At 46.2% G+C, this 23970-nt stretch overlaps 1 protein-coding gene across 1 annotated transcript in view; it reads left to right on the top strand.

Annotated features, from left to right (window-relative positions):
* The window catches only part of LOC110534569 (zeta-sarcoglycan), a 346767-nt gene that overhangs the window by 267852 nt on the left and 54945 nt on the right, over positions 1–23970 (top strand). Inside the window, exon 4 of the mRNA XM_036933869.1 lies at positions 18157–18244. Within this exon, the coding sequence (XP_036789764.1) occupies positions 18157–18244 (88 nt within the window). The remainder of the gene's footprint in view (positions 1–18156; positions 18245–23970) is intronic.

The following is a 23970-nucleotide window of genomic DNA, read 5'->3' as shown; positions in this document are numbered from 1 at the left end:
AACTGTATCCTGGACTTCCTGACGGGCCGCCCCCAGTTGGTAAGGTTAGGTAACATCACATCTGCTACGTAGATCCTCAACACAGGATCCCTCCCTCCTGTACTCCCTGTTCACCCATGACTGCATTGCCAAGCAAGACTCCAACATCATCATTAAGTTTGCCGACGACACAACAGTGGTAGGCCTGATCACCGACAACGATGAGACAGCCTATAGGGAGGAGGTCAGAGACCTGGCAGTGTGGTGCCAGGATAACAACCTCTCCCTCAATGTGATCAAGACAAAGGAGAGCACTCCCCCATTCTCATCGACTGGGCTGTAGTGGAGCATGTTGAGAGCTTCAAGTTCCTTGGTGTCCACATCACCAATAAACTGTCAAGGTCCAAACACACCAAGACAGTCGTGAAGAGGGCAAGAGAACGCCTATTCTCCCTCAGGAGACTGAAAAGATCCTCAAAAAGTTCTACAGCTGCACCATCGAGAACATCCTGACTGGTTGCGTCACCACCTGGTATGGCAACTGCTTGGCCTCTGACGCCAACGCACTACAGCCACCCTAGTCATTGCCTGCTACCGCACAGCAAGCGGTACCGCCCTGCCAAGTCTAAGTCCAACAGGCTTCTTAACAGCTTCTACCCCCAAGCCATAAGACTCATGAAAAGCTAACCAAATGGCTACTCTGACTATTCGCTTTGAACCGCCCATTTTTATCTGTTACTTTACCTCAACCTACATGTACAGATCCATCAATGTGCCCCTGCACATCGACTTGGTACCCCCTGTATATAGCCTCGATATTGTTATTTTATTGTTGCTCTATTATTATTTTGTCAATCTTTTTCTTAATACTGCATTGTTGGTTAGGGGCTTGTAAACTAAGCGTTTCACGGTAAGGTCTTGTTGTCTTCGGCGCATGTGACAAATACAATTGATTTGATTTTGATTAGATTTTATATGTGGTCGAGGTCAACCACTTATAACAGTCGATTGGATCAGTCATATAGGTCAATGTAAAAGCCTCTTCATTCTCGCTTTGTTTCTCAATAACAGATCAATGATCATGGTCATAATTCAGCAACGTTATGACAGTTAACACACACACACACTCCGTATACTTTACAAGGCCCCATGCAGGAAACATGACGCCGCTGTACAGATGTAGGATCTTAACTCTGTTGCTGAGAATTTTCCCTGCACAGCAGGAAATGCGAACTTGTAGTGTATTTAAGTTTTATAAAGGCTTCTGTTTGTGATTTTCACTTAGAAACTTCAGACTTGATTTGCCGTGATGAAAAACCCCTACAAAAATGTCCATTGATTATAATCCACATAATAATGAACATTTCCTGTTCCCGCAGGATTATTTTACTGCTGTAGCAAACTGGCACAAATTAAGATCCTTCATCTGTAAGGGTGATGTCTCGTGGACAGACACAGGTAACATAACTGGTATTATAGACAGACTGTGGGTTGCCACTTCTTGGTGACGTCATTGATAATTTGGACAAATCACAATTTTGCAGGTGTTCGCATCTTTCAGAAGGGGATACTAGGTCCGTGTTCTCATCTTTCAGAAGGGGATACTAGGTCCGTGTTCTCATCTTTCAGAAGGGGATACTAGGTCTGTGTTCTCATCTTTCAGAAGGGGATACTAGGTCCGTGTTCTCATCTTTCAGAAGGGGATACTAGGTCCGTGTTCTCATCTTTCAGAAGGGGATACTAGGTCCGTGTTCTCATCTTTCAGAAGGGGATACTAGGTCCGTGTTCTCATCTTTCAGAAGGGGATACTAGGTCCGTGTTCTCATCTTTCAGAAGGGGATACTAGGTCCGTGTTCGCATCTTTCAGAAGGGGATACTAGGTCCGTGTTCGCATCTTTCAGAAGGGGATACTAGGTCCGTGTTCTCATCTTTCAGAAGGGGATACTAGGTCCGTGTTCGCATCTTTCAGAAGGGGATACTAGGTCCGTGTTCGCATCTTTCAGAAGGGGATACTAGGTCCGTGTTCTCATCTTTCAGAAGGGGATACTAGGTCCGTGACTTTCAGAGAGGTTGGAGGAGCTACCGCGATGCTTCAGCTCTTGGTTCGAGTTTCCTTTCCAACATGTCTCCCTCCTGAACTTCATCAAGCCTCTGATGCAATTATGCTTGATCTTTGTTCTGTGTTTCCGAGATGACTCCGATTATTGTAAGACAGGTTTGTGCTGTAGCTATTGATGTCGCAGTCCTATTGACAGACTGCCTTGTTGGACCTTGGTCCCGATCTCCTTTGAAAAAATATATTTTTTTATCTCAATGAAACAAACCTGGTAAAATATACAGTATATTTTTAAATGTCTTGAAGATACCTGGTGCTGCAGCAGACTGACTGCATGTTCCTTGTGGCGTGTTCCAAGAGTGTGCTGTGCTGTGATCCTCTCTCTCCGCACCATGAGGGATGAGCCGAGGCCTGCTCGCCAACACGGACTCTTCTAATTGTCCCCTCAGGGAGCTAATGATATTCCAGCTTCCTCCGAGGAGTCATTTTCCTCTCTTTATCAATCACTAATTTCTCTCGCTCTCTCTTTCTCTGTCTCTTTATCACCCCTGACACAATACTTTCAGCTGACAGGCACTGAAATGGAACAAAACACAAATTGTAAGTTTCCATTGTAAAATGTTGCGTGCCCTGGTGAACACGACCCTGACTAAAGCTTTGTGGAAAAACCTTCTCGTTAGCCATTTGTCAGTTTGTCTATATTCATTGCTTGGGTTTCTGAGGGTCCAAACACTTTCGGGCACTTTTTCATTTTTAAGAGTAATTCGTTGTCAGTGTTTTGATTTTAGAGTGGCTTCTTTCTTTGGCCACATGGCTGACATTGATTCAGCCCTCTGCGGTATACAACATACTGTAAAGAGGAAATAGTTCAATGCTGTTCTACCCTATAGTTCAAGACTTCACACTTCAAAGACTTCATACAAATGATTCAGTGAAGCAATCGACGCTGGGTGGTCAAGAAACTCGAGATGGTTATGTGCGAGCACACACGACCTTTGGGCATCGTCCGTATTACCCACTACACACCGCGACTCCACAATATTAAAAAGATACCAGGAAAAAAGGCATCTTCCAACTTCAGAAGTGATCCATAAAAGTGAAACAAATGAATCTGAGAAAAAAAAATGTTTCCCGGGAGAAGCGTGAGACTAAATGTTTTATTCAGACCAGGACAAGGGGTATGAGGCACCGGATCGCGACCCATGTAGAAATAGGCCCCGTTTAACATTTAACAAGCTTTCCAGAGTGATGGAACGTCGAAGAAGGCGACTTGGCCTTCAGGAGAAGGGAATGAAAGGGAATATTAATTCACATCATCACCAGAGATCAAATCCCGCGCCCAGATCTTCTTCTTCCCAAAATGCCGCGAGCCCTTTCAGCCCCTGCCAAATATATAGATGTAGAGAAGGTAGAAATACCTCTTTTGTATAGATCATTGAAAAGTTAATGCAGAATCAATTTCTTTGGATTCTGATTTGGATGGCAGATTTGAGTTGATTTGAGTACCTTATCTTGGTCCTAGGAGCACATTATTATACTAGGATCTGTGAGGAATGAGACTTTATTAAGAGCAAATAGATGGGCTGGTAAGCTAGTTCTTTTGACAGCTGTAGATATGACTAATCATCATGTCAACGATGGTATCCGAGAGTGGGATGTACTGTAAAAATGTGTTGGCCCATTTTAGCAATCCTTTATGAGTTTCCACTGACTCAGACTTCGTATTTTTAGTGAATTCAGAATGGCTGGCACAACTTGCAATACTGTTGTATTCACACTGTTCCACTTCCATAGAAATCTGCTGGTAGCAGACTTACTTAGTCAACCGTGGCCAAACGAAGTGCAGCCAATCAAATCACGGCATGACTAAGCCAGAAGTCATGGCAGCTGTCGGCATGGTTACCAGGGCCACGCCACAACTACACCAGGCAGTTCATTAGTCGAATAAACAAAGCCTTTTTCATGTCTTTAATCGATCTGACACTCTACAGAGGCTTTGGTGCACCTTCACTTACACACACACACACACACACACACTACCAGACTTTAGTATTCATTGAGCATCACAGGTTACGGTTGTTCAACTCACTGAAATTAAGAGACATTTAATTAATTAATGGCAGCAAATTGACATTACACTGGTGTCTGGACTGGTTTTATCTTGGTCCCCATCAGTACCTAATGACATTTCCATGTATGTCACACGGCCTGGGGAAAATGGCATGGCACGCTTCCTGTTTTTACAGAGGCAGTGGGATGGTCTCCGGCTGCACCGCGCTACCAAGGCAAATACTAAAGGTGACCCCACTGATTGAGGAAAGAAGAGGGGGGTAGAGGGAGGATACAGGAAGGTAGAGGGAGGTAGACGGAGGATACAGGGACGTAGACGGAGGATACAGGGACGTAGACGGAGGATACAGGGACGTAGACGGAGGATACAGGAAGGTAGAGGGAGGATAGAGGGAGGTAGAGGGAGGATAGAGGGAGGTAGAGGGAGGATACAGGGACGTAGAGGGAGGATACAGGAAGGCAGAGGGAGGTAGAGGGAGGATACAGGAAGGCAGAGGGAGGTAGAAGACGGGGGTAGAGGGAGGATACAGGAAGGTAGAGGGAGGATACAGGAAGGTAGAGGGAGGTAGAGGGAGGATACAGGAAGGTAGAGGGAGGATACAGGGACGTAGAGGGAGGTAGAGGGAGGTAGAAGAGGGGGCTAGAGGGAGGATACAGGAAGGTAGAGGGAGGTAGAGGGAGGATACAGGAAGGTAGATGGATGATACAGGGAGGTAGATGGAGGATACAGGGAGGATAGAGGGAGGATACAGGGACGTAGAGGGAGGATACAGGGACGTAGAGGGAGGATACAGGGACGTAGAGGGAGGATACAGGGACGTAGAGAGAGGATAGAGGGAGTAAGAAGGAAGATACAGGGAGGATAGAGGGAGGATACAGGGACGTAGAGGGAGGATACAGGGACGTAGAGGGAGGATACAGGGACGTAGAGGGAGGATACAGGGACGTAGAGAGAGGATAGAGGGACGTAGAGAGAGGATAGAGGGAGTAAGAAGGAAGATACAGGGAGGATACAGGGACGTAGAGGGAGGTAGTGGGAGGATAGAGGGAGGTAGTGGGAGGATAGAGGGACGTAGAGGGAGGATATAGGGAGGTAGTGGGACGTAGTGAGAGGATAGAGGGAGGATAAAGGGAGGTAGTGGGAGGATAGAGGGACGTAGAGGGAGGTAGTGGGAGGATACAGGGACGTAGTGGGAGGATAGAGGGACGTAGAGGGAGGTAGTGGGAGGATAGAGGGACGTAGTGGGAGGATAGAGGGACGTAGTGGGAGGAAGAAGGAAGATAGAGGGAGGATAGAGGGACATAGTGGGAGGATAGAGGGACGTAGAGGGATGTAGTGGGAGGATAGAGGGACGTAGAGGGAGTAAGAAGGACGTACAGGAGGTTAGAGGGAGGTAAAATCAAATTAAATCACATTTTATTGGTCACATACACATGGTTAGCAGATGTTATTGTGAGTGTAGGAAAATGCTTATGCTTCTAGATCTGACAGTGCAGCAGTATCTAACAGGTAATATCTAACAATTCCACAACTAAACCTAATACACACAATCTAGTAAAGGAATGGGATGGGAATATATAAATATAAAATATATGGATGAGCAGTGACAGAGCGGCCAAGATGCAATAGATAGTGAAGGATACAGTATATACATATGAGATGAGTAATGTGAGATACATAAACATTCGTAAAGCGGCATTATTAAAGTGACTAGTGTTCCATTTATTAAAGTGGCCAATGATATCAAGTCTGAAGGTAGGCAGCCGCCTCTCTTGTGCTAGTGATGGCTGTTTAACAATCTGATGGCCTTGAGATAGAAGCAGTTTTTCAATCTCTCTGTCCCAGCTTTGATGCACTTGTACTGACCGTACCTTCTGGATGATAGCTGGGTGAACAGGTAGTGGCTCTGATGGTTATTATCCTTGATGATCTTTTTGGCCTTCCTGTGATATAGGGTGTTGTAGGAGAGTGTTGTAGGAGGGCAGGTAGTTTGCCCCTGATGATGCGTTGTGCAGACTGCACCACCCTCTGGAGAGCCCTGTGGTTGTGGGCGGTGCAGTTGCCGTACCAGGCGGTGATACAGCCCGACAGGATACTCTCAATTGTGCACCTGTAATAGTCAGTGAGGGTTTTTGGTGACAAGACACACTTGTTGACAAGACGCGCTGTTGCGCCTTCTTCACCACACTGTCTGTGTGCGTGGACCATTTCGGTTTGTCGGTGATATGTACACCAAGGAACTTTCCACCTTCTCCACTGCTGTCCTGACAATGTGGATGGGGGGTGCTCCCTTTGCTGTTTCCTGTCCACAATCATCTCTTTTGTTTTGTTGACGTTGAGCGAGAGGCTGTTTTCCTGACACCACACTCCGAAGGCCCTCACTTCCTCCCTGTAGGCTGTTTCGTCATTGTTGGTAATCAAGTCTACCACTGTAGTGTCGTTTGCAAACTTGTTGATTGAGTTGGAGGCATGCATGGCCATGCAGTCATGGGAGAACAGGGAGTACAGGAGAGGGCTGACATTGCACCCTTGTGGGGCCCCAGTGTTGAGGATCAGCGGAGTGGAGATGTTGTTTCTTACCTTCACCACCTGGGTGAGACCCGTCAGGAAGTCCAGGACCTAGTTGCACAGGGCGGGGTCGACACCCAGGGTCTCAAGCTTAATGATGAGTTTGGAGCGTACTATGGTTGAATGCTGAGCTGTAGTCAATGAACAGCATTCTTATGTAGGTATTCCTCTTTTCCAGATGGGATAGGGCAGTGTGCAGTGTGATTGCGATTGCATCGTCTGTGGACCTTATGGGGTGGTAAGCAAATTGAAGTGGGTCTAGGGTAACAGGTAGGGTGGAGGTGATATGATCCTTGACTAGTCTCTCAAAGCGCATGACAGAAGTGAGTGCTACGGGGCGATAGTCATTTTGTTCAGTTACCTTAGCTTTCTTGGGAACAGGAACAATGGTGGCCATCTTGAAGTATGTGGGGACAGCAGACTGTAAAAGGGATTGAGAGAATATGTCCGTAAACACACCAGCCAGCTGTTCTGTGCATGCTGTGTGGACGTGGGCAGGGATGCCGTCTGGGCCGGCAGCCTTGCATGGGTTAACACGTTTAAATGTTTTACTCATGTCGGCCACGGAGAAGGAGAGCCCATTGTTTTTGGTAGCCTTGTTGGTAGCACTGTGTTGTCCTCAAAGAAGTTGTTTAATTTGGTTTTCTGTTTGTAATCCGTTATTGTCTGTAGACCCTGCCACTTACGTCTCGTGTTTGAGCCGTTGATTTGTGACTCCACTTTGTCTCTAAACTAACACTTTGCTTGTTTGATTGCCTTACGGTGGGAATAACTACACTGTTTGTATTCGGTCATATTTCTAGTCGTCTTGCCATGATTAAATGCTGTAGAACGTGCTTTCAGTTTTGCGCGAATGCTGCCATCAATCCACGGTTTCTGGTTAGGGAAGGTTTTAATAGTCACAGTGGGTACAACATCTCCTATACACTTCCTTATAAACTCGCTCACTGAGTCAGTGTATACATTAATGTTATTGTCTGAGGATACCCGGAACATATCCCAATCCACGTGATCGAAGCAATCTTGAAGCGTGGAATCCAATTGGTCAGACCAGCATTGGATAGACCTAAGTACCGGCGCTTCCTGTATAAGATTCTGCCTATACGAGGGGAGCAACAAGATGGAGTCGCGGTCAGATGGAGTCGCGGGGTAGGGCCTTGTATGCACTGCGGAAGTTAGAGTAGCAGTGATCGAGTGTGTTACTCTGCAATCGATAATCTGATAGAATTTAGGTAGCCTTGTTCTCAGATTAGCAGATTAAAATCCACAGCTACAATATATGGTTTCCAGTTTGCATAATGTCCAGTAAAGTTATGGCCTTGATGGCCGTTTTGGTATCCGCTTGCGGGGGGGATAAACACGTCTGTGACGATAACCGAGGATAGTTCTCCTGGGAGACAATACGATCGGCATTTGATTGAGGAATTCTAGGACAGGTGACCAAAAGGACTTGTATGTTGTTACAATTACACCATGAGTTGTTAATCATGAGTTGTTAATCATGAAACATACACCACCGCCCTTCTTCTTACCAGAGAAATGTTTGTTCCTGTCGGCATGATGCACTGAAAATCCCGTTGGCTGTATGGACTCCGACAGCATGTCCAGAGCTAGCCATGTTACCACCCAGGACATCTCTTTGGAAAGCAACTCTTGCCCAGATTTCAACGACTTTGTTAACTAGGGAGTGGACATTAGCGTCCGAAGCCTCACTAGAAGACCGCTCCGGCACCCTCTCCTCCGACGGCGTTGTTTTGGGTCGGCCTCTGGAATCAGTTCAAATGCCCTGGGAGGTGCAGACAAAGGATCAGAGGGAGGATAGCGGGAGGATAGAGGGAGGTAGAGGGATGATACAGGGAGGTAAAGGGAGGATACAGGGAGGATAGCGGGAGGATAGAGGGAGGTAGAGGGAGGTAGAGGGAGGTAGAGGGAGGTAAAGGGAGGATACAGGGAGGATACAGGGAGGTAAAGGGAGGTAAAGGGAGGTAAAGGGAGGATAGAGGGAGGATGGACGGGGGATACAGGAAGGTTAGAGGGAGAATACAGAGAGGATACAGAGAGGATACAGGGAGGATACAGGAAGGTTAGAGGGAGGATAGAGGGGGATAGAGGGAGGATACAGTGAGGTAGAGGGAGGTGTGCTACTTTTAGAGTTGGGTTCAGTGATTCAAGGCTCTCTCTCTCTCTCTCTCTATGGTTAGGAGCTGTAGCAGTCTTAGTGAAGCAGAATTCACATCAGTTTAATGTTTGCAGGCCCTGCGACTTCGGAACCGACCCCACTAAAGTAGTACACAGTGTATCCAGATATGCCTATAACGCGTGTACCGAAATTAATTTGATTACCAACTCATGATCTTTCATGTTGAATCATATAAAAATGTGATCAACAGATTCCACTGCATCATTATTGCATCAACATTGCACTGCATCAATGATGATGTTCTCCTCACACCACACAGTACAGCTCCGAATTCACACAGGAAAGGGAAAAGGACATGGAGAGAGGGAAAGGGCAAGAGAGAGGGAGAGAGAGCACATTAGATGACTTTCCTGTTTCCCGTTATATGAAACATCTCTGCCATTAAACGTCAGCAAAGGGAATTGGTGGAGATGTCTCGAGCAAGTAAATGTGCCAACAAAATGTAGCACCCCAAAGATCAATGGACAGGCAAAAAGATGCAAATGAAAGCCTCACTCTGGAGTCTGGAGAGTGTGACAAGAAACACGACACTCCCTCATCTCCTTTACAAACTCAGCGGATGCGAGAATTCAGTTTGAACTAGCTCCAGCTTCGTTTAGGGAATTGACGATACATAATTCAATGGAACCAGAGACAAAATGAAAAGAAGTAACAAAATGGTGGGGGACGGGCCAAATAACACTTCTGTAATCAGCAGCATGCAAAGAGAAAACACCACCCGGTTGATCGCGGGCCAGTGGAATGACAAGTCGGGCTCCAGAGGGATATAGTGGCTGTTTAATCAGTGTGAACGGTTAAGTAATCTATAGCTGTGACCGACAGACTAGTTCTGTGCATTTTAGTCAGACATGTTTGATACAGGATACGTTGACCAAGTCCCAGAGATAGGAAGAGAGAGGGATGAACTGGAAACGTCTTGGTTGCCTTGGTTGACCCTGTAGTTAAGCCATGCTTTTTTAATGAGAGCAGAGATCCTGTTAGGCCACGGAGACTATATAAATAGTCAATGATCATTGATTATATTTGTATGATGGAGACTGAGCTACATCTCTGATGTGACTTGTCAAGAAGAATCCCAAGACTAAACCCTTATTTTGTTTGTCTTGCCTTTTAAGCGGCCAATAATGGATATGAATCCAAACTAGTCGAACATACGGTGCATTTGGAAAGTATTCAGACCCCTTGACTTTTTCCACATTTAAATGTCTAAAAACCCTGTTTTTGCTTTGTTATTATGGGGTGTTGAGTGTAGATTGATGAGGGAAAAAAGGTATTTCATCCGTTTTAGAATAAGGCTGTAACGTAACAAAATGTGGAAAAAGTCAAGAGGGGTCTGAATACTTTCTGAATGGACTGTATAATTGCCCAGCTCAGATTGGGTGTTTATTACATAAATCACTATCCTCTAGCTTCATTTTGAACCTTCGCTCTGGGGTAAAATAAAACCTTTGAGCAAATTTAAAATAAAATTATATTTATGGCATTTTGGTGTCATTACCATACTCTTGTGTTCAGTGACCAATGTTGGTGTGATGAGTGACATTACCTGAGACCTGCCTAGTCTGAAGCTTAGCAGTCCAACGCAGTCTTGTTGGCACGTAGGAGACCCGAGTTCAAACCCAGTCGGTGACAGTTGTAAAGCACAGACGTCACTGGTACCCTGTGTCGTTAACCCTCAGCGCAGTCCACTCTGCCGTGACACACACACACACACACACAACTCTGCCGTGACCTCATTTAAGTTCTATTCTCCCCTGGACAGATTGGACCGGCTGACCCCGGCCCCTCTAAGTCCTTTTAAATCCAAGGGGGTCAGGGTGAGTGACAGAAGCGGGTAGGATGTGTTATTAATGTCTTATTACTATGTTATAAGCGTGTTAATATGGTGTAATAGGGAACACAGACAGACAGACAGAGCAAAGACAGGGCTGAGGAAACTGAAATCACACCAAAGCCCTTCGCTTAGAAGGACCGATGGGGGGTGGGGGGGGGTTTATTTACACAGTACAGGCTGTCTGGCCCTGCCTGGAGGCCTGAGAGATGGACTGGCCCTCTGATCAATAATCTATTAGTGGAGAGACATGCCTCTGAAGGCCCCAGACAGACTTACACACACCTATATACACACTGTATGTCTGTGTGAGTACAATTGTATGTGTGTGTGTGTGTGTGTGTGTGTGCATACCTGTGTTTGTTCATGTCCATGTTTTATGTTTGCATGTCTTTGTGCATATGTTGACAGCAACTGTGTACGCATGCAGCGTGTGCTGCGTTTGTGTTCTTGCATGTCTCTATTTTCTGTGTGTGTGTGCGTGTGTGCGTGTGTGCGTGTGTGTGCGTGCGTGTGCGTGTGTCTAGGTACTGCTCTGTTTCAGTTGTCGTGAGCAGCCTAGCTGTTTGGAGAAGGAGGTGCTTTCTGTACCCTTGAGTGCCATGGATACAGGAACCTTTGAAATGGTTTTTTTCTTGGTAAATTTGATTGGTGGATTCAAATAAAGTATTTAAAATGTGTGACAGCATGGTGATTGAGTAGCAGCAGGAGTGAAGGGGATAATGGAGGTGATAGAAGGAGTATCAGAGGTGGGCGCTCTGCGTCACATGGTCTCGTCTCAAAGGATGTTGGGATACGCAGGGTGCAAACAAGGTGGACTACAGAAGAGAGCAGAGGTCTCACTGTGTGTGCACTGCATGAGCGTGTGTGTGTGTCTTGTGTGTGTGTGTGGGGGGGGGTCTGTGTGTGTGTGTCTATGTCTCTGAGTGTCTTTCTGTGTGTGTGTGTGTGATACATTGCATGAGGATGTTCTGTCTCCCGTTTGTCTCCACATTCATACAAACAGGTTTGAATTGTCTGTCTTTCCTCCAGTGATGATAAGGGTTTAGCATTGTTGAAGGACGTCTATAGAATGTGATGTGGTAAAAGGTTGGGGACAGCTTGTGGAGTGCTGTAGCCTAGCAGGTAGAGCATTGGGCCAGTAACCAAAATGTTGGGGATAGCTCGTGGAGTGCTGTAGCCTAGCAGGTAGAGCATTGGGCCAGTAACCAAAAGGTTGGGGACAGCTCGTGGAGTGCTGTAGCCTAGCAGGTAGAGCATTGGGCCAGTAACCAAAAGGTTGGGGACAGCTTGTGGAGTGCTGTAGCCTAGCAGGTAGAGCATTGGGCCAGTAACCAAAAGGTTGGGGACAGCTTGTGGAGTGCTGTAGCCTAGCAGGTAGAGCATTGGGCCAGTAACCAAAAGGTTGGGGACAGCTCGTGGAGTGCTGTAGCCTAGCAGGTAGAGCATTGGGCCAGTAACCAAAAGGTTGCTGGTTTGAATACCCGAGCTGACAAGGTGAAAAATCGATCAATGTTCCCTTGAGCAAGGCACTTAACCCTAATCTCCGTACTACTATGGCCGACCCTGTAAAACAACACATTTCACTGGACCTATCCAGAGTTTATGTGACAACAGAACATTATTTAGTTGAAGTAGTTTGTGTGATCCATTAATAGACATGGATCAGGTGTAAATATACTGCTGCTATATGCCAGGGTGTTGGATGTCCATCGTGTACCGGTAGGATTGATGTTAGAGGCTCTTAGTTACAGTAAAAGTTGAAATATTTAGTTGGCTCTTGTCAAGTACAAAGCAGTCTCATAACTCATTTCGTCTTATACTGTAAGTTGTCTCATAACTCATATCGTCTTATACTGTAAGTTGTCTCATAACTCATATCGTCTTATACTGTAAGTTGTCTCATACCGTATGTAGCTATTAGAAGCTCTTGAAGTGTTGTGGCTGAAGACCGGCTGATGTGTAGCTTGGCTACAGGTCTGAGTTCTGGAGTTCTCTGTGCGTTCTGTTTGCTTGGTGAAAGGCACACGTTGTCGGACACCCGCAGGCACGAACGCATGGACGCACACACACAGTGCGAATCCCAGAAGCACAGCTAGTCAGTGGTAGGAACAAGAGTCGCTGTATTTTCCCTCCTGCAACCCAGGTCCTGGTCAGGCAGAGTAAAACAGTCAAACTGTGAAGTAGTCAGGTAGAGCTGCAGAGAATGGTGATGACTATACTCACTACTTCTGCTCCCTAAACAAATGTTCTCCAGGTTGAACCTCAGCGTTGTGTCTTCTTCTCCAGGGCCAGATTTATTTGCTGCTTGGCAGGCCCGGAGGGGGGTGTAAGGCAGATCCATCGCCCCGATAAGATACTCTGCTGGGGAAAAGACAAATGGTGCCCGGAGGCACACTGTTATGCCTCATGTCCACCAGATGCATCAAACTCTTTGCGTTCCGGGGGAAGTCATTAATTGTCAGTGGAGCAGTCGGCAACGCTACGTTCTGTGAACCGCATGCGTTCAAAACTATCAACTCGCGCGTTGCTTTACGGTGAGGAGGTACAAACAGAGGTACACACACAGAGCGAACGTCAAGTACGGAAAATACCGGCGTTACATCCTGCAAAACAAAACTCATATCATCTGGTGGACATAAGGCAGGACACCGATGCCAATCCGGCTCATCCATCCTCTATATCAATCAATTAAATGTATTTATAAAGCCCTTTTTACGTCAGCCGATGTCACAAAGTGCTGTACAGAAACCCAGCCTAAAACCCCCAACAGCAAGCGATGCAGATGTAGAAGCACGTACATTACTGTTGTTGTGGTACGCCCCCGAGGGATCCATTCTTTCACACGCTGAATCATTTTGGTTTTGTCAATTTTGTCCTGAGACTCACTAAAACCCACCTGGCGCTCGTTTCGGAAAGCGGACGTAATCGAAGCGGGAAACACTATTGCTGCACCTGCCAATGGAATAATGTCACACGTGTCGGAAAGGGGAGCGGAGAATTGAAAATGATGTCCAGAATGCCTAAGCAGCACCACATTTGTGAACACCATTGCTTGTTAACCCCTCTAGTAGCGTTATGAGGGCCACCGAAAGCGTTGCCCGTTTTCTTTCTTTTCATTAATTCGCCTACTAAATGTACACACTTCACAGGGTTAAATTCAGACACTGGGGTCTTCAGAGAGTCCTGTGGAGGGATGTCGTATTTATCCTCCACCAGCTGCATTGCTATTCACAGCAGCAAAGCTGAAAGACCGATAAGACCCTACCGATCCAACCCTGCACTCTTCCGCTTATTACCCAACTAATTAAATTCAGCTTTCTGACGTGCGTCCGCCTATACAAACGACCAAAGTGAAGGGAATCTATTGACTGTCTAATTATTCTTAGTACAGTGAAACTTGAATGTGGCCATGAATGGACTTGAAGAGCCAACCCAGGCTTAGACTAGAGAGGCTTCTGGGTAATTGCCCGAAATACAAAACACTTTGAATTTAATAAGATGCAACCGAAATCAGAAAGCCTTTAAAGGACAGGATTGAAGGCGGAAGAGATTGAATAATTGGAAGGGCTATTTCTTTGAAAGCGGGATTATAAGGTTACATGGATGTCTGTTTACCAGCTAAAAATTAATATATGTTTGTTAATCAGCATTTGGGCTCTGAGGCTTCCCTCAAATCCACAGAGAATTAAATTGTAATTATTTAGGATATGCTCTTTTCCACAGTGACTTCAAATCACACACAATTGAACGTAGGCTACAGTGGCTGAGCCTTGGGGCGATGAGTCCATGGAAGAATTCAGGGCCCAGTGTTTTCACGCATAGCAAAGTCCTATCAATTGAAACTGCGTGGAGAACAATACTAAATCCCATCATACGCACCATTGCAAATAATTCATTCCAAAAGCGGGGTATTCACCAATTAGGTGAGGCGAAATGATTTGGTGAATGCTACCGCCGAGCCGGTCCACGGCATTCTAAAATTAGAGCCAAGCAGGTGTGATTTATTAGTTTGGGCCTGCCGTCATAAACAGGAGAAAACAATGAAAGTGGGGATAATGAATCGCAGGTGGCAGAATGGGGAAAAAATCTATCTGTCTCTCTCCCTCTCTCTCTCTCTCTCTCTCTCTCTCTCTCGCTCTCTCTCTCAATCGGATCAGCAACTCTCTCCCAATTTAACAGGATATTCTCATTTGAATTCACGCCCGAACAGCGGCATATTAATTTGGGGAAATCAACAGAAAAATTGGGTCACCTGCAGTTTATTCATTCCCCTACGTTTTTCATTATAGAGAGAGAGACCTGCTTCTCAGAATGCATTTAATGAATTCATCTTAGTCTGGGCATCGTGGGTAGTCTTTTATTTGTATTTTTTTCCTGAGGAATATTTCTGTCTGTAATAAAGCCCTTTTGTGGTGAAAAAATCATTCTGATTGGCTGAGCCTGGCTCCCCAGCGGGTGGGCCTATGCCCTCGCTGCACCCCTGCCCAGTCATGTGAAATCCATAGATTAAGGCCTAATGCATTTATTTCAATTGACTGATTTGCTTATATGAACTGTAACTCAGTAAAATCTTTGTTATTTTTGCTCAGTATAGAAACGGAATTGGTTCCTTAAAGAACCCTATATGGAATCCAAGGGTTCTATATGGAACCAATTTTGGTTCAGTGAAGAAGAAGTATGTAAAGATGACTACTGGTCACCTTGGTGTTCCAGGCCTACTACATTGCAGATGTTGCACTGCATCAGCCAATGGTTGCGTGCCACCTCCTCGACAGTCGAGCATCAGGTTGCTTTATCATATGATGTGGTTATCTGATATGTTAAACACCCATCCAGACGTTGTTAGATCTGGCGTGCATCTGCAATGTAGTCAGCCTGGAACTGGTCGAGTCTTGGATTAGGGGTCTCTGGCCAATCAATGACCTTTCCTCGTCTCTGGGTAGAAATCGACCTGACAGTGTGTTGTGGCACACACCTCTACACACAAGCTGGTATAAAAAACACTGTCCGGACACTTTGCATTTGGACCTTGACTTGGAATCAGTAAGTAGTGACGAGGTGAGAGTTGTTCCTCTGACCGTGACGACGGAGGCTCAAAGCACAGAGCGTTATTTTAATGAATTCTCCTAAGTCATGGTGAAGCGGCAGGACGGCGCAGGACACCGGAAGGACGGCGCAGGACACCGGAAGGACGGCGCAGGACACCGGCAGGACGGCGCAGGACACCGGCAGGACGGCAGGACGGCGCAGGACACCGGCAGGACGGAGCAGGACACCGGCAGGACGGCGCAGGACACCGGCAGGATGGCGCTAGTGAACTCCACCCTGCGGTGTGTGTTTGAGACTATGACTATGGGTGCCAAGCTGCTCTAAATAAACCCTGTTTGACTCTTACCACATCCCCCCTCTTTTGTTTTCGAGATTCAAATGATGACGTCATGTTTTGCACCGTGCCAGTTTCAAAATCTCTTGTTTCAGTGTTTTTCATAGCTAGGACCAGGAGTTTTACCTGACTACATTTATAGCTTGTAACGAGGGGTCAGTAGTTTTACCTGGTCAGGTCACATGGTCCAATAGATAGCACTTCTACAAAAAGCTCTTCCTACGTTCCCTCTTGACCTTGGGAGGCGACTTCATCACAAAGGGCCAGATTTCATGTACGTACTGTATGTGGGGTGTAGAGGGAGGGTGGAGGAGGGAGGAACTAACAGGAACAAAAGAGAGCGCTCTGGGAGAGAGGTATCGGCACCTGGCACACTTCTAAAGAGCCAGCACTTCAGACATCTAAATCCCTTCAACTGAGCCCGTGTGTGTGTGTGTGTGTGTGTGTGTGTGTTTCTAACGGTGTTTGTGCTCTTCACCAATTAAACTGATTGCACAGAGACTCAAATGAACTCTGACCTGCAGTCAAGCTCACTAAGCCAGTCTCAGGCCACAACCCCGGGTCCTCAACCGCTGCACCTCTCAACTTTTAGGGCAATATTTAGCTGGCTTAATATAAGCCTGTGACTTTTCAGAGGATCCTCGCCACTGACTTTGCAACTTTTAGAATGGTCTATGCTATCAGGGATTCTTGGGACGTCCCAACTCTGACGTTACCCCATTGACGTTGACATTTGAAATGGTTAAGGTAAGGGTTAAGGTCAGGGTTAAAGTAAAGGTTAAGATTAGGTAAGGGTTATGGTTAAGGTTTGGGGTAAGGGTAAGGGTAGGGGTTAAGGCTAGGGTTTAGGGCATGGCTGTCTCAAGGATCCCAGATAGCACTACCCAATTTAGTTGGCTTAATATAAACCTGTCACTTCACAGAGTGGCTGAGACATTTGCATTTGAACGAAAGGGTGGAGTGTATTGACAGACTGTGTGCTGCAGCAATTGAATTAGTGGTCATATCAGGACCATTCAATAGAGTTTAGATGACTCCCTGGTGTAAACACGTGGGTTTATTTAGTGGCTGCTGGGTTTTTCCTTTGTGTTGTACCTTGGTATAGGGATTCTCTAAAATTGCTTCCGGCAATGGCCATGGGACTGATTCATGTTAATGAATCACTCAATGGAGTCATCCTGAGGAAATTATATCAACATTTACGGCAATCCAATCTTAGTCACTAATTCTCCATTTTAAGTCTGAAGATGTATTCGTACTCATCGTTGAAGGTCATGAAAAACATATTCCATTTCAATCCTCATTTCAACAGAGCTTTCGACTAAGTGTTCTCAGCGTTCCGCTGTTGTGTGCATTGTTCGCTCTCTGCTCAAAGCCTAAATGTTCTAGGAATGAGTGAGTCACAATCACCGCATGTTGTACTCAGATGGAATGGAGAGGGATAAACTTATTTATAGAGGACCGTTGCAGGGCAACATCAGTTCAGAGCACTGTTAGATATGTGCCTCTTCAAACACAATGGACTTCAATGGAACTCAGTGAGGTTGTACACTCTGCCATCAGGTGGTTGTTTTAGAAACATCACACAGACAGACGGACGGACGGACGGACGGACGGACGGACAGACGCTGTTATTGTCAGATACACCAGACAGATAACAGTGATATATGTTGTTTTACAGGGTCAGACATAGTAGTACATGCCCCTGGAGCATTTTAGGGTTAAGTGCCTTGCTCAAGGGCACATCAATATATTTTCATCACCTTTCTGGCTTGGATATTTGAACCTTGCGGTTACTGGCCCAACACACTAGACTCCCTGCCACCCTACAGAGAGAGAAGGGGTGGAAGGGGAAGAGAGGTATTCTGTATGGTTTGGCATGTAAAGTGCCTGTTAGGGGTTTATTAAGCAGTAGCATGAGTGACTGACTCGTCCTTGACCCCGAACAGTGCCGGTACATTTATTGTGAAGATTATTCATTGTTGCTGTAGCCATTTGCTCTAGCGATTTGCTCTCTCTCTCTCTCTCTCTCTCTCTCTCTCTCTCTCTCTCTCTCTCTCTCTAGGACAATCCTCTGATCCTGCAGTCAGACAGGAATGTGACGGTGAACGCAAGAAACAACCTTGGTCAGCTAACAGGACAGCTCACTGTGGGTGAGTCAGCCTCCGCCGCCACCAGCTGGCCACACACACACGTACACACACCCGCCCCACACACACCCCCGTTCACACACACACATGCAAACACACCCGCCCCTACACACACACACACGAACAAGCACACACACACACACTAACACACACACAGATTACCTGGACTCTTGAACAAAAGTAGCCCATCTTGGGTAGTTGTGTTCCAAGAAGTGGAACCCCAAGACAGCAGGGCCTCAGAAACCCCCGGGCTGGGGAGAACCCGACCAAGCACATGATGGGGCTTCCGTTAACTATCCCCGCCCCCTGGGCCACAACGCATGGTGCCTCACTGACTGACTGACTTGCTGGCTCCAACACATCATTCTGGGGGAGTTCTGCATTGTTCCGGAAGTCCGGAACAGAATTCCCTCCTCTCCTCCTGTCAGAGATTCCAGAAGGATTCCAAGGGTTTCTGAAGGAGCTCTGAGTCAGCATGTTGACAACACTCACACACTTTCTAGTCAGGAGGAAAGGGGCTTTCGGAGGGAGACTGTGCACACGTTTTACTGGACTGCTGCCCCCTTGGATATGGCCATGATTGATTGGGAAACTGGTATCTGGACGGGACTCATACATAGCAGTAACACTGGCAGACTAGTGGACCCACAGGAGAGAGAGAGAGACTCAACCTTCTTAGATGGCTATCATTGTACTTATCAGCTTAGTGGTCTCTGGTCCAAGGAGATAAGGGTACCTGGTGAGACCAGTGTGACCCTGTCTCTTAGTGTGGAACTCAGGCAACCTTAGTGTGTTAGTCTCTCTCTCTCTCTCTCTAATATTTCTCTCTTCCTCCATTCCCTCTGACTCCTCCCCCTCCCTCTTTCCCTCTCTCTATCGCTCTCTCTTCTCCTCTCTATCTCTTACTGTTCTCCGTCTGTGAACTGGCTAGTGATAACATTCATCTTCCAACTTTGAGAACAGTGTGGTACTTTGGAGTTTTACTCCACATCCTGATCGTCCCATCCACAGTTTCCTCTCTCTCTCTCTCTCTCTCTCTCCCGCTCTCTCTCTAATTTACTCTCTCTCTGTATGTCTCTCTCTCTCTCTCTCTCTCTCTCTCTTTCGCTCTCTCTCTCTCTCTCTAATTTACTCTCTCTCTCGCTCTCTCTCTCTCTAATTTACTCTCTCTCTCTCTCTCTAATTTACTCTCTGTCTGTCTGTCTGTCTGTCTGTCTGTCTGTCTGTCTGTCTGTCTGTCTGTCTGTCTGTCTGTCTGTCTCTCTCTAATTTTCTGTCTGTCTGTCTGTCTGTCTGTCTGTCTGTCTGTCTGTCTGTCTGTCTGTCTCTCTCTCTCTCTCTCTCTCTCTGTAATTTACTCTCTCTCTGTAATTTACTCTCTCTCTGTATCTCTGTCTCTGTCGGTCGGTCTGTCTCTCTCTCTCTCTCTCTCTTTAATTGACTCTCTCTCTCTCTCTCTCTCTCTCTCTTTGTCTGTCTGTCTGTCTGTCTGTCTGTCTGTCTGTCTGTCTGTCTGTCTGTCTGTCTGTCTGTCTGTCTGTCTGTCTGTCTGTCTGTCTGTCTCTCTCTCTCTCTGTATTTCAAAGTTCCTCTGTCCATAAGCTCAGATAAATTATATTACAGTCAATTATGAGACACACTTTGAAATCACGGCTGATGTGCTCTGATCATAAGGTCCTTGGAGGAGACACGCACACACAGTTCACTTGGTGCTATTAGGGCATTGGAACTCCACACACACACACACACACACACACACACACCTTATTCCCCTCCCTCAGCCAGTTGCTAAAGGCCATGAAGTTACCCCGTGGCACAGAGGAACAGACAGGGCCATCACTGAGCCTTGAGCACTGCACTCTGTTTTATCCTCCTTCTTTTCCTCCCTCCCTCCCTCCCTCCCTCCTTCCTTCCTCTCTATTCCTGTCACCTCGTTAATTTGAGTGAGGACCTGTCACGGCCCATATCCGAATCAGGGCTCGTAAAAATGAAAAGTGAACTTGGCCCACTGAAAGTAGGCTTTCTCTCCATGTAGAAATTGCCTTTAACCACAGATCTAGGATCAGCTAAGCCTCTCTAAATCCTTAACAATCAGAAGTGAAGAAAAACTCGAAAACTGTCCTTGGATCAGTCTACAGCAGCAATCTCCTAGTCCTGTGTCCTCCTTCCCCCCTCGGAGAGAGAATAACATCATGAGAGTATTTTCTGGACGTGGTGCCCAGCTGCTCGGAGGACAGCGAGGGCGAACGGGAACGTCTGTTGTCTTTTTTTGTTGTTGGGGTGTGTCATTGACTTTTCATTTGTATAAGTGCATTCTGGGTAATAAATGGCTTTCTCACTTTGCGGGAAGATTTCATTACGACCGTGGCAGGAGACAGGCGACCAAAACTGGCGACGGGGGCCAAAATGCATTTTTGGGAAAGACAGCGCATAAGGGCGTATGTGACTGTGAGTGTGTGACAACAACGTCACAGGGATCACTCTCACCCGCCACGCTGCCAATTTTAGAAGTGACTTTCACCGTCCAGCCGAACACTCTATCCAAAACACTGCTTTTAAACCCTTTCCTCTCCTTGTCCCTTTCCTAGAAGAAATGGACTTCAAACCATAAGCTGGCAAACTCCCCTATGACTTTGTAATGAGCTTCTAAACTTCGGGCTTCATTTATGTCCCGTTATCTTCTCCTGCTCAGTAATTATTTTCTCTTTTATCTCGGAGGAATCGTTCCACTCATTTTTTTTGTCCAGCTGCTGTATCATGTGGAATGGATTAAGGCAAGGGTGGGAGTGGGAGATGTTCTGTGATTACCACACAGGACTTTGGGGTAAAGAGATAGAATGAGGCACTCTGATTGGATCCCCGCTCTGTCACCCATTCTTAGCGTCCAATAGGAACAGGTGTTGAAAGCTCTACTTCCTTGTTCTTTTGGTATTTGCTCTTACTTGCTATTAAGCAATTCGGTATGTACTCAAAGTCTAACTTGCCCTTGAGTCATTCTGGGTAAGAGACAGCTTCAGTGACAAGAATATGAATTATACATTTGATCATGTCTGCTGTGCCTGTACGGGGCACAGGGCCGTCTTTCCCTGTGGCTACTACCGACCGTTTGCAACTGTTCTTCACAGGTGGCATATAAAAGAGGATGAACTAGCAGTGCATGTGCTTTGTGACGCGAGATCATTCTCAATGAGAACATATTTGCTATAGGTATATTGGGACGTGTTAGAATAGAATCTGTCCATTTTTATGAAGGAAGTACTCATTTAGCTTTGCTCCCATCAATGTCATGCCGGTTATTGATGTGTGTGTACAGACGACACCGCAGGCCTCCGTGTTTACAGACAGCCATGAAGAGTGTGTGATTAAATCCACCTTTTAGCATCGTCTCTTCTTTGCCTCCTTCGTCTCCCTGACCGAAAAGATTCTCTTGATTAATGTGTCGGATGAAAACACACTTTTTCCCTTTTTTTCTCCCGCGCTCTTTATTAATGAGTGTAATCTTATTTAGATACATAATTTGTGTATGTTTGTCCATAAATCATGTGTAGTTTTTCTAACCTGGGGTAAAAGTTGCTGCGCGCTGCAGTTTTCTGACTGCTTCACTCCACGGCTCTTTAGTTTTTCAAAAAGCACCTTCAAAGAGGCGAAAGGTCTTCTTCCAGGAGACTCCGCTCTCTGACTGATTTCAGCACTTCAAAAAGAGACCAGCGATGACCTCGTTGTTTCGCAGAGTTGCATCACCTTCTTCAGTGTTTACTTTTGAAAGTCCAAATTAATTCAGCATTTCTCAGCCCTCGTTCAAAGGGGCCGTGACCAACTAACTCGACGAGTTCAAAACTTCAACTTTTTTCTTCAGACTTTATATTTTGACAGGAAAAAATGACTCCAGACTTTGTTGTCTCTTCCCCCATTCCCTCTACTTTGTATTTGACAGGTCAAAATGGCACCAAACAGGGATTGCCCCTTCCCTCTTTGTGGTTCTCCCCAAACCCCCAAACTGCCCTCGTTCCAGACTGACAGTCATCTGCTTTCTCACGACACCTGGATGTTGAACATATTCACAAACCACATTATATCCTATAGCAATGTGATGCCTGACAGTCGTTGACGTGGCACTCAGCCTTTGGTTGGTGCAATGTCGCGTCTGCAATGTCACGTCTGCAATGTCATGTCTGCAATGTCACGTCTGTAATGTCACATCTGCAATGTCACGTCTGTAATGTCACGTCTGTAATGTCACGTCTGTAATGTCACGTCTGCAATGTCACGTCTGTAATGTCACGTCTGTAATGTCACGTCTGCAATGTCACGTCTGTAATGTCACGTCTGCAATGTCACGTCTGTAATGTCACATCTGTAATGTCACATCTGCAATGTCACGTCTGTAATGTCACGTCTGCAATGTCGCGTCTGCAATGTCACGTCTGTAATGTCACGTCTGCAATGTCGCGTCTGTAATGTTGTCGGCCTGGAACCCGATCTCTGATTTAACAAGTGACATTTCCTGCGTGTTCAATATCACCACAGAGGATCATCCTTCATCGTTCTCTAATCACAGGAAAATCTGCATCAATTAATGATCTCGAACAGCTCGTTTATAACGCCCTGTTGTCATTAATCTTCTGAGGAGCAAAAGTTTCAGACGACAGTCCAGACCCAATATCTCCTCGGTGTGGGCTCCTGCTGTCAACGTGGATATAACTACTTCTTATCACCGGTTGTGGCTAAGTGGCAATGTCCTTGTCTTCTCCAAAGTGTTCCAAAGTGCCCTAACAAGCCACCCTGTGAAGTGTTGTGAGTGTAAACTCTGCTCTAGAGTGTTTCCGTTGACGTCCAGCAGCCATTTCCCCCTCTGATATTACATTTGCAGTTATTATGGTCATTTAGCAGACACTTATCCAGAGTGACGTTCATCTTAAGGTAGCTTGGTGAGACAACCACTTATCACTGTCTTACAGCTGATGTTTAAATTCATCCGTTTTGACGTTTTTTGACGGTGAGGACATACGGAGCTGTCAGGGAGTCAGTCAGAGTCAGTTAGCGCTGCTTTTGGCTTTCCGACGACGTTAAAAAATGTGAGAGCATTCTCTTTAAACTTTAGTTCTCATTAAACTGAAGTCATGTACCTCAGAGCCAGAGAACAAAACGCACCTAGACCACGGGCATGAAAACATGGAATGTTCATCAAGTATTAGTGGCTTAACGCCTGGTTGTTGAATCCTGTTATCTTTCCTGCGTGGTGTTGTTGCTCTGCTTGTGTGTATAGGAGTAATTCCCCTGTGTATCTGGGGGACTGGAGGAGATGTTGATGATCTTTGGAGCGTATCTACTGTAAGTGGAAGTCTATGGGATCTGAAGGACGGTTGAGAGTTGAGGTTGTTGACGCCGGGCGCTGTTGATGCTGAGCACTGCTGTAGCCATGTCGCAAATGTAATCAGAGTCAAACTATTTGACTTTTCTATCTCAAAGTCAAACAGTAATGTGGAAATTCAATGAGAGGCGGAGTAGAATGGAAGAGAACAGCGCCCTGGCCGGGGGTGGGGGTGGTGAATGCTTCCTGCTGTGACTCGATGCCTTGGTCACTGCCGCATTTACATGTTTTTTGAAGCATCTAGTGATTTATTCACAACCGTGGCGTCTAAGTGTGTCGCCGGACCCCCGAGTGCAACGCCCGCCACCCCACATCCGTCACACCAGCATCCTCTTCCTTAACGCACCCCTCTACGCCT

The sequence above is a fragment of the Oncorhynchus mykiss genome, chromosome 10 (genome assembly GCF_013265735.2).
Source record: "Oncorhynchus mykiss isolate Arlee chromosome 10, USDA_OmykA_1.1, whole genome shotgun sequence".
Classification (NCBI taxonomy): Eukaryota; Metazoa; Chordata; class Actinopteri; order Salmoniformes; family Salmonidae; genus Oncorhynchus; species Oncorhynchus mykiss.
Note: the sequence above shows the minus strand (reverse complement) of the source record. Positions and strands in the feature narration are given on the sequence as shown.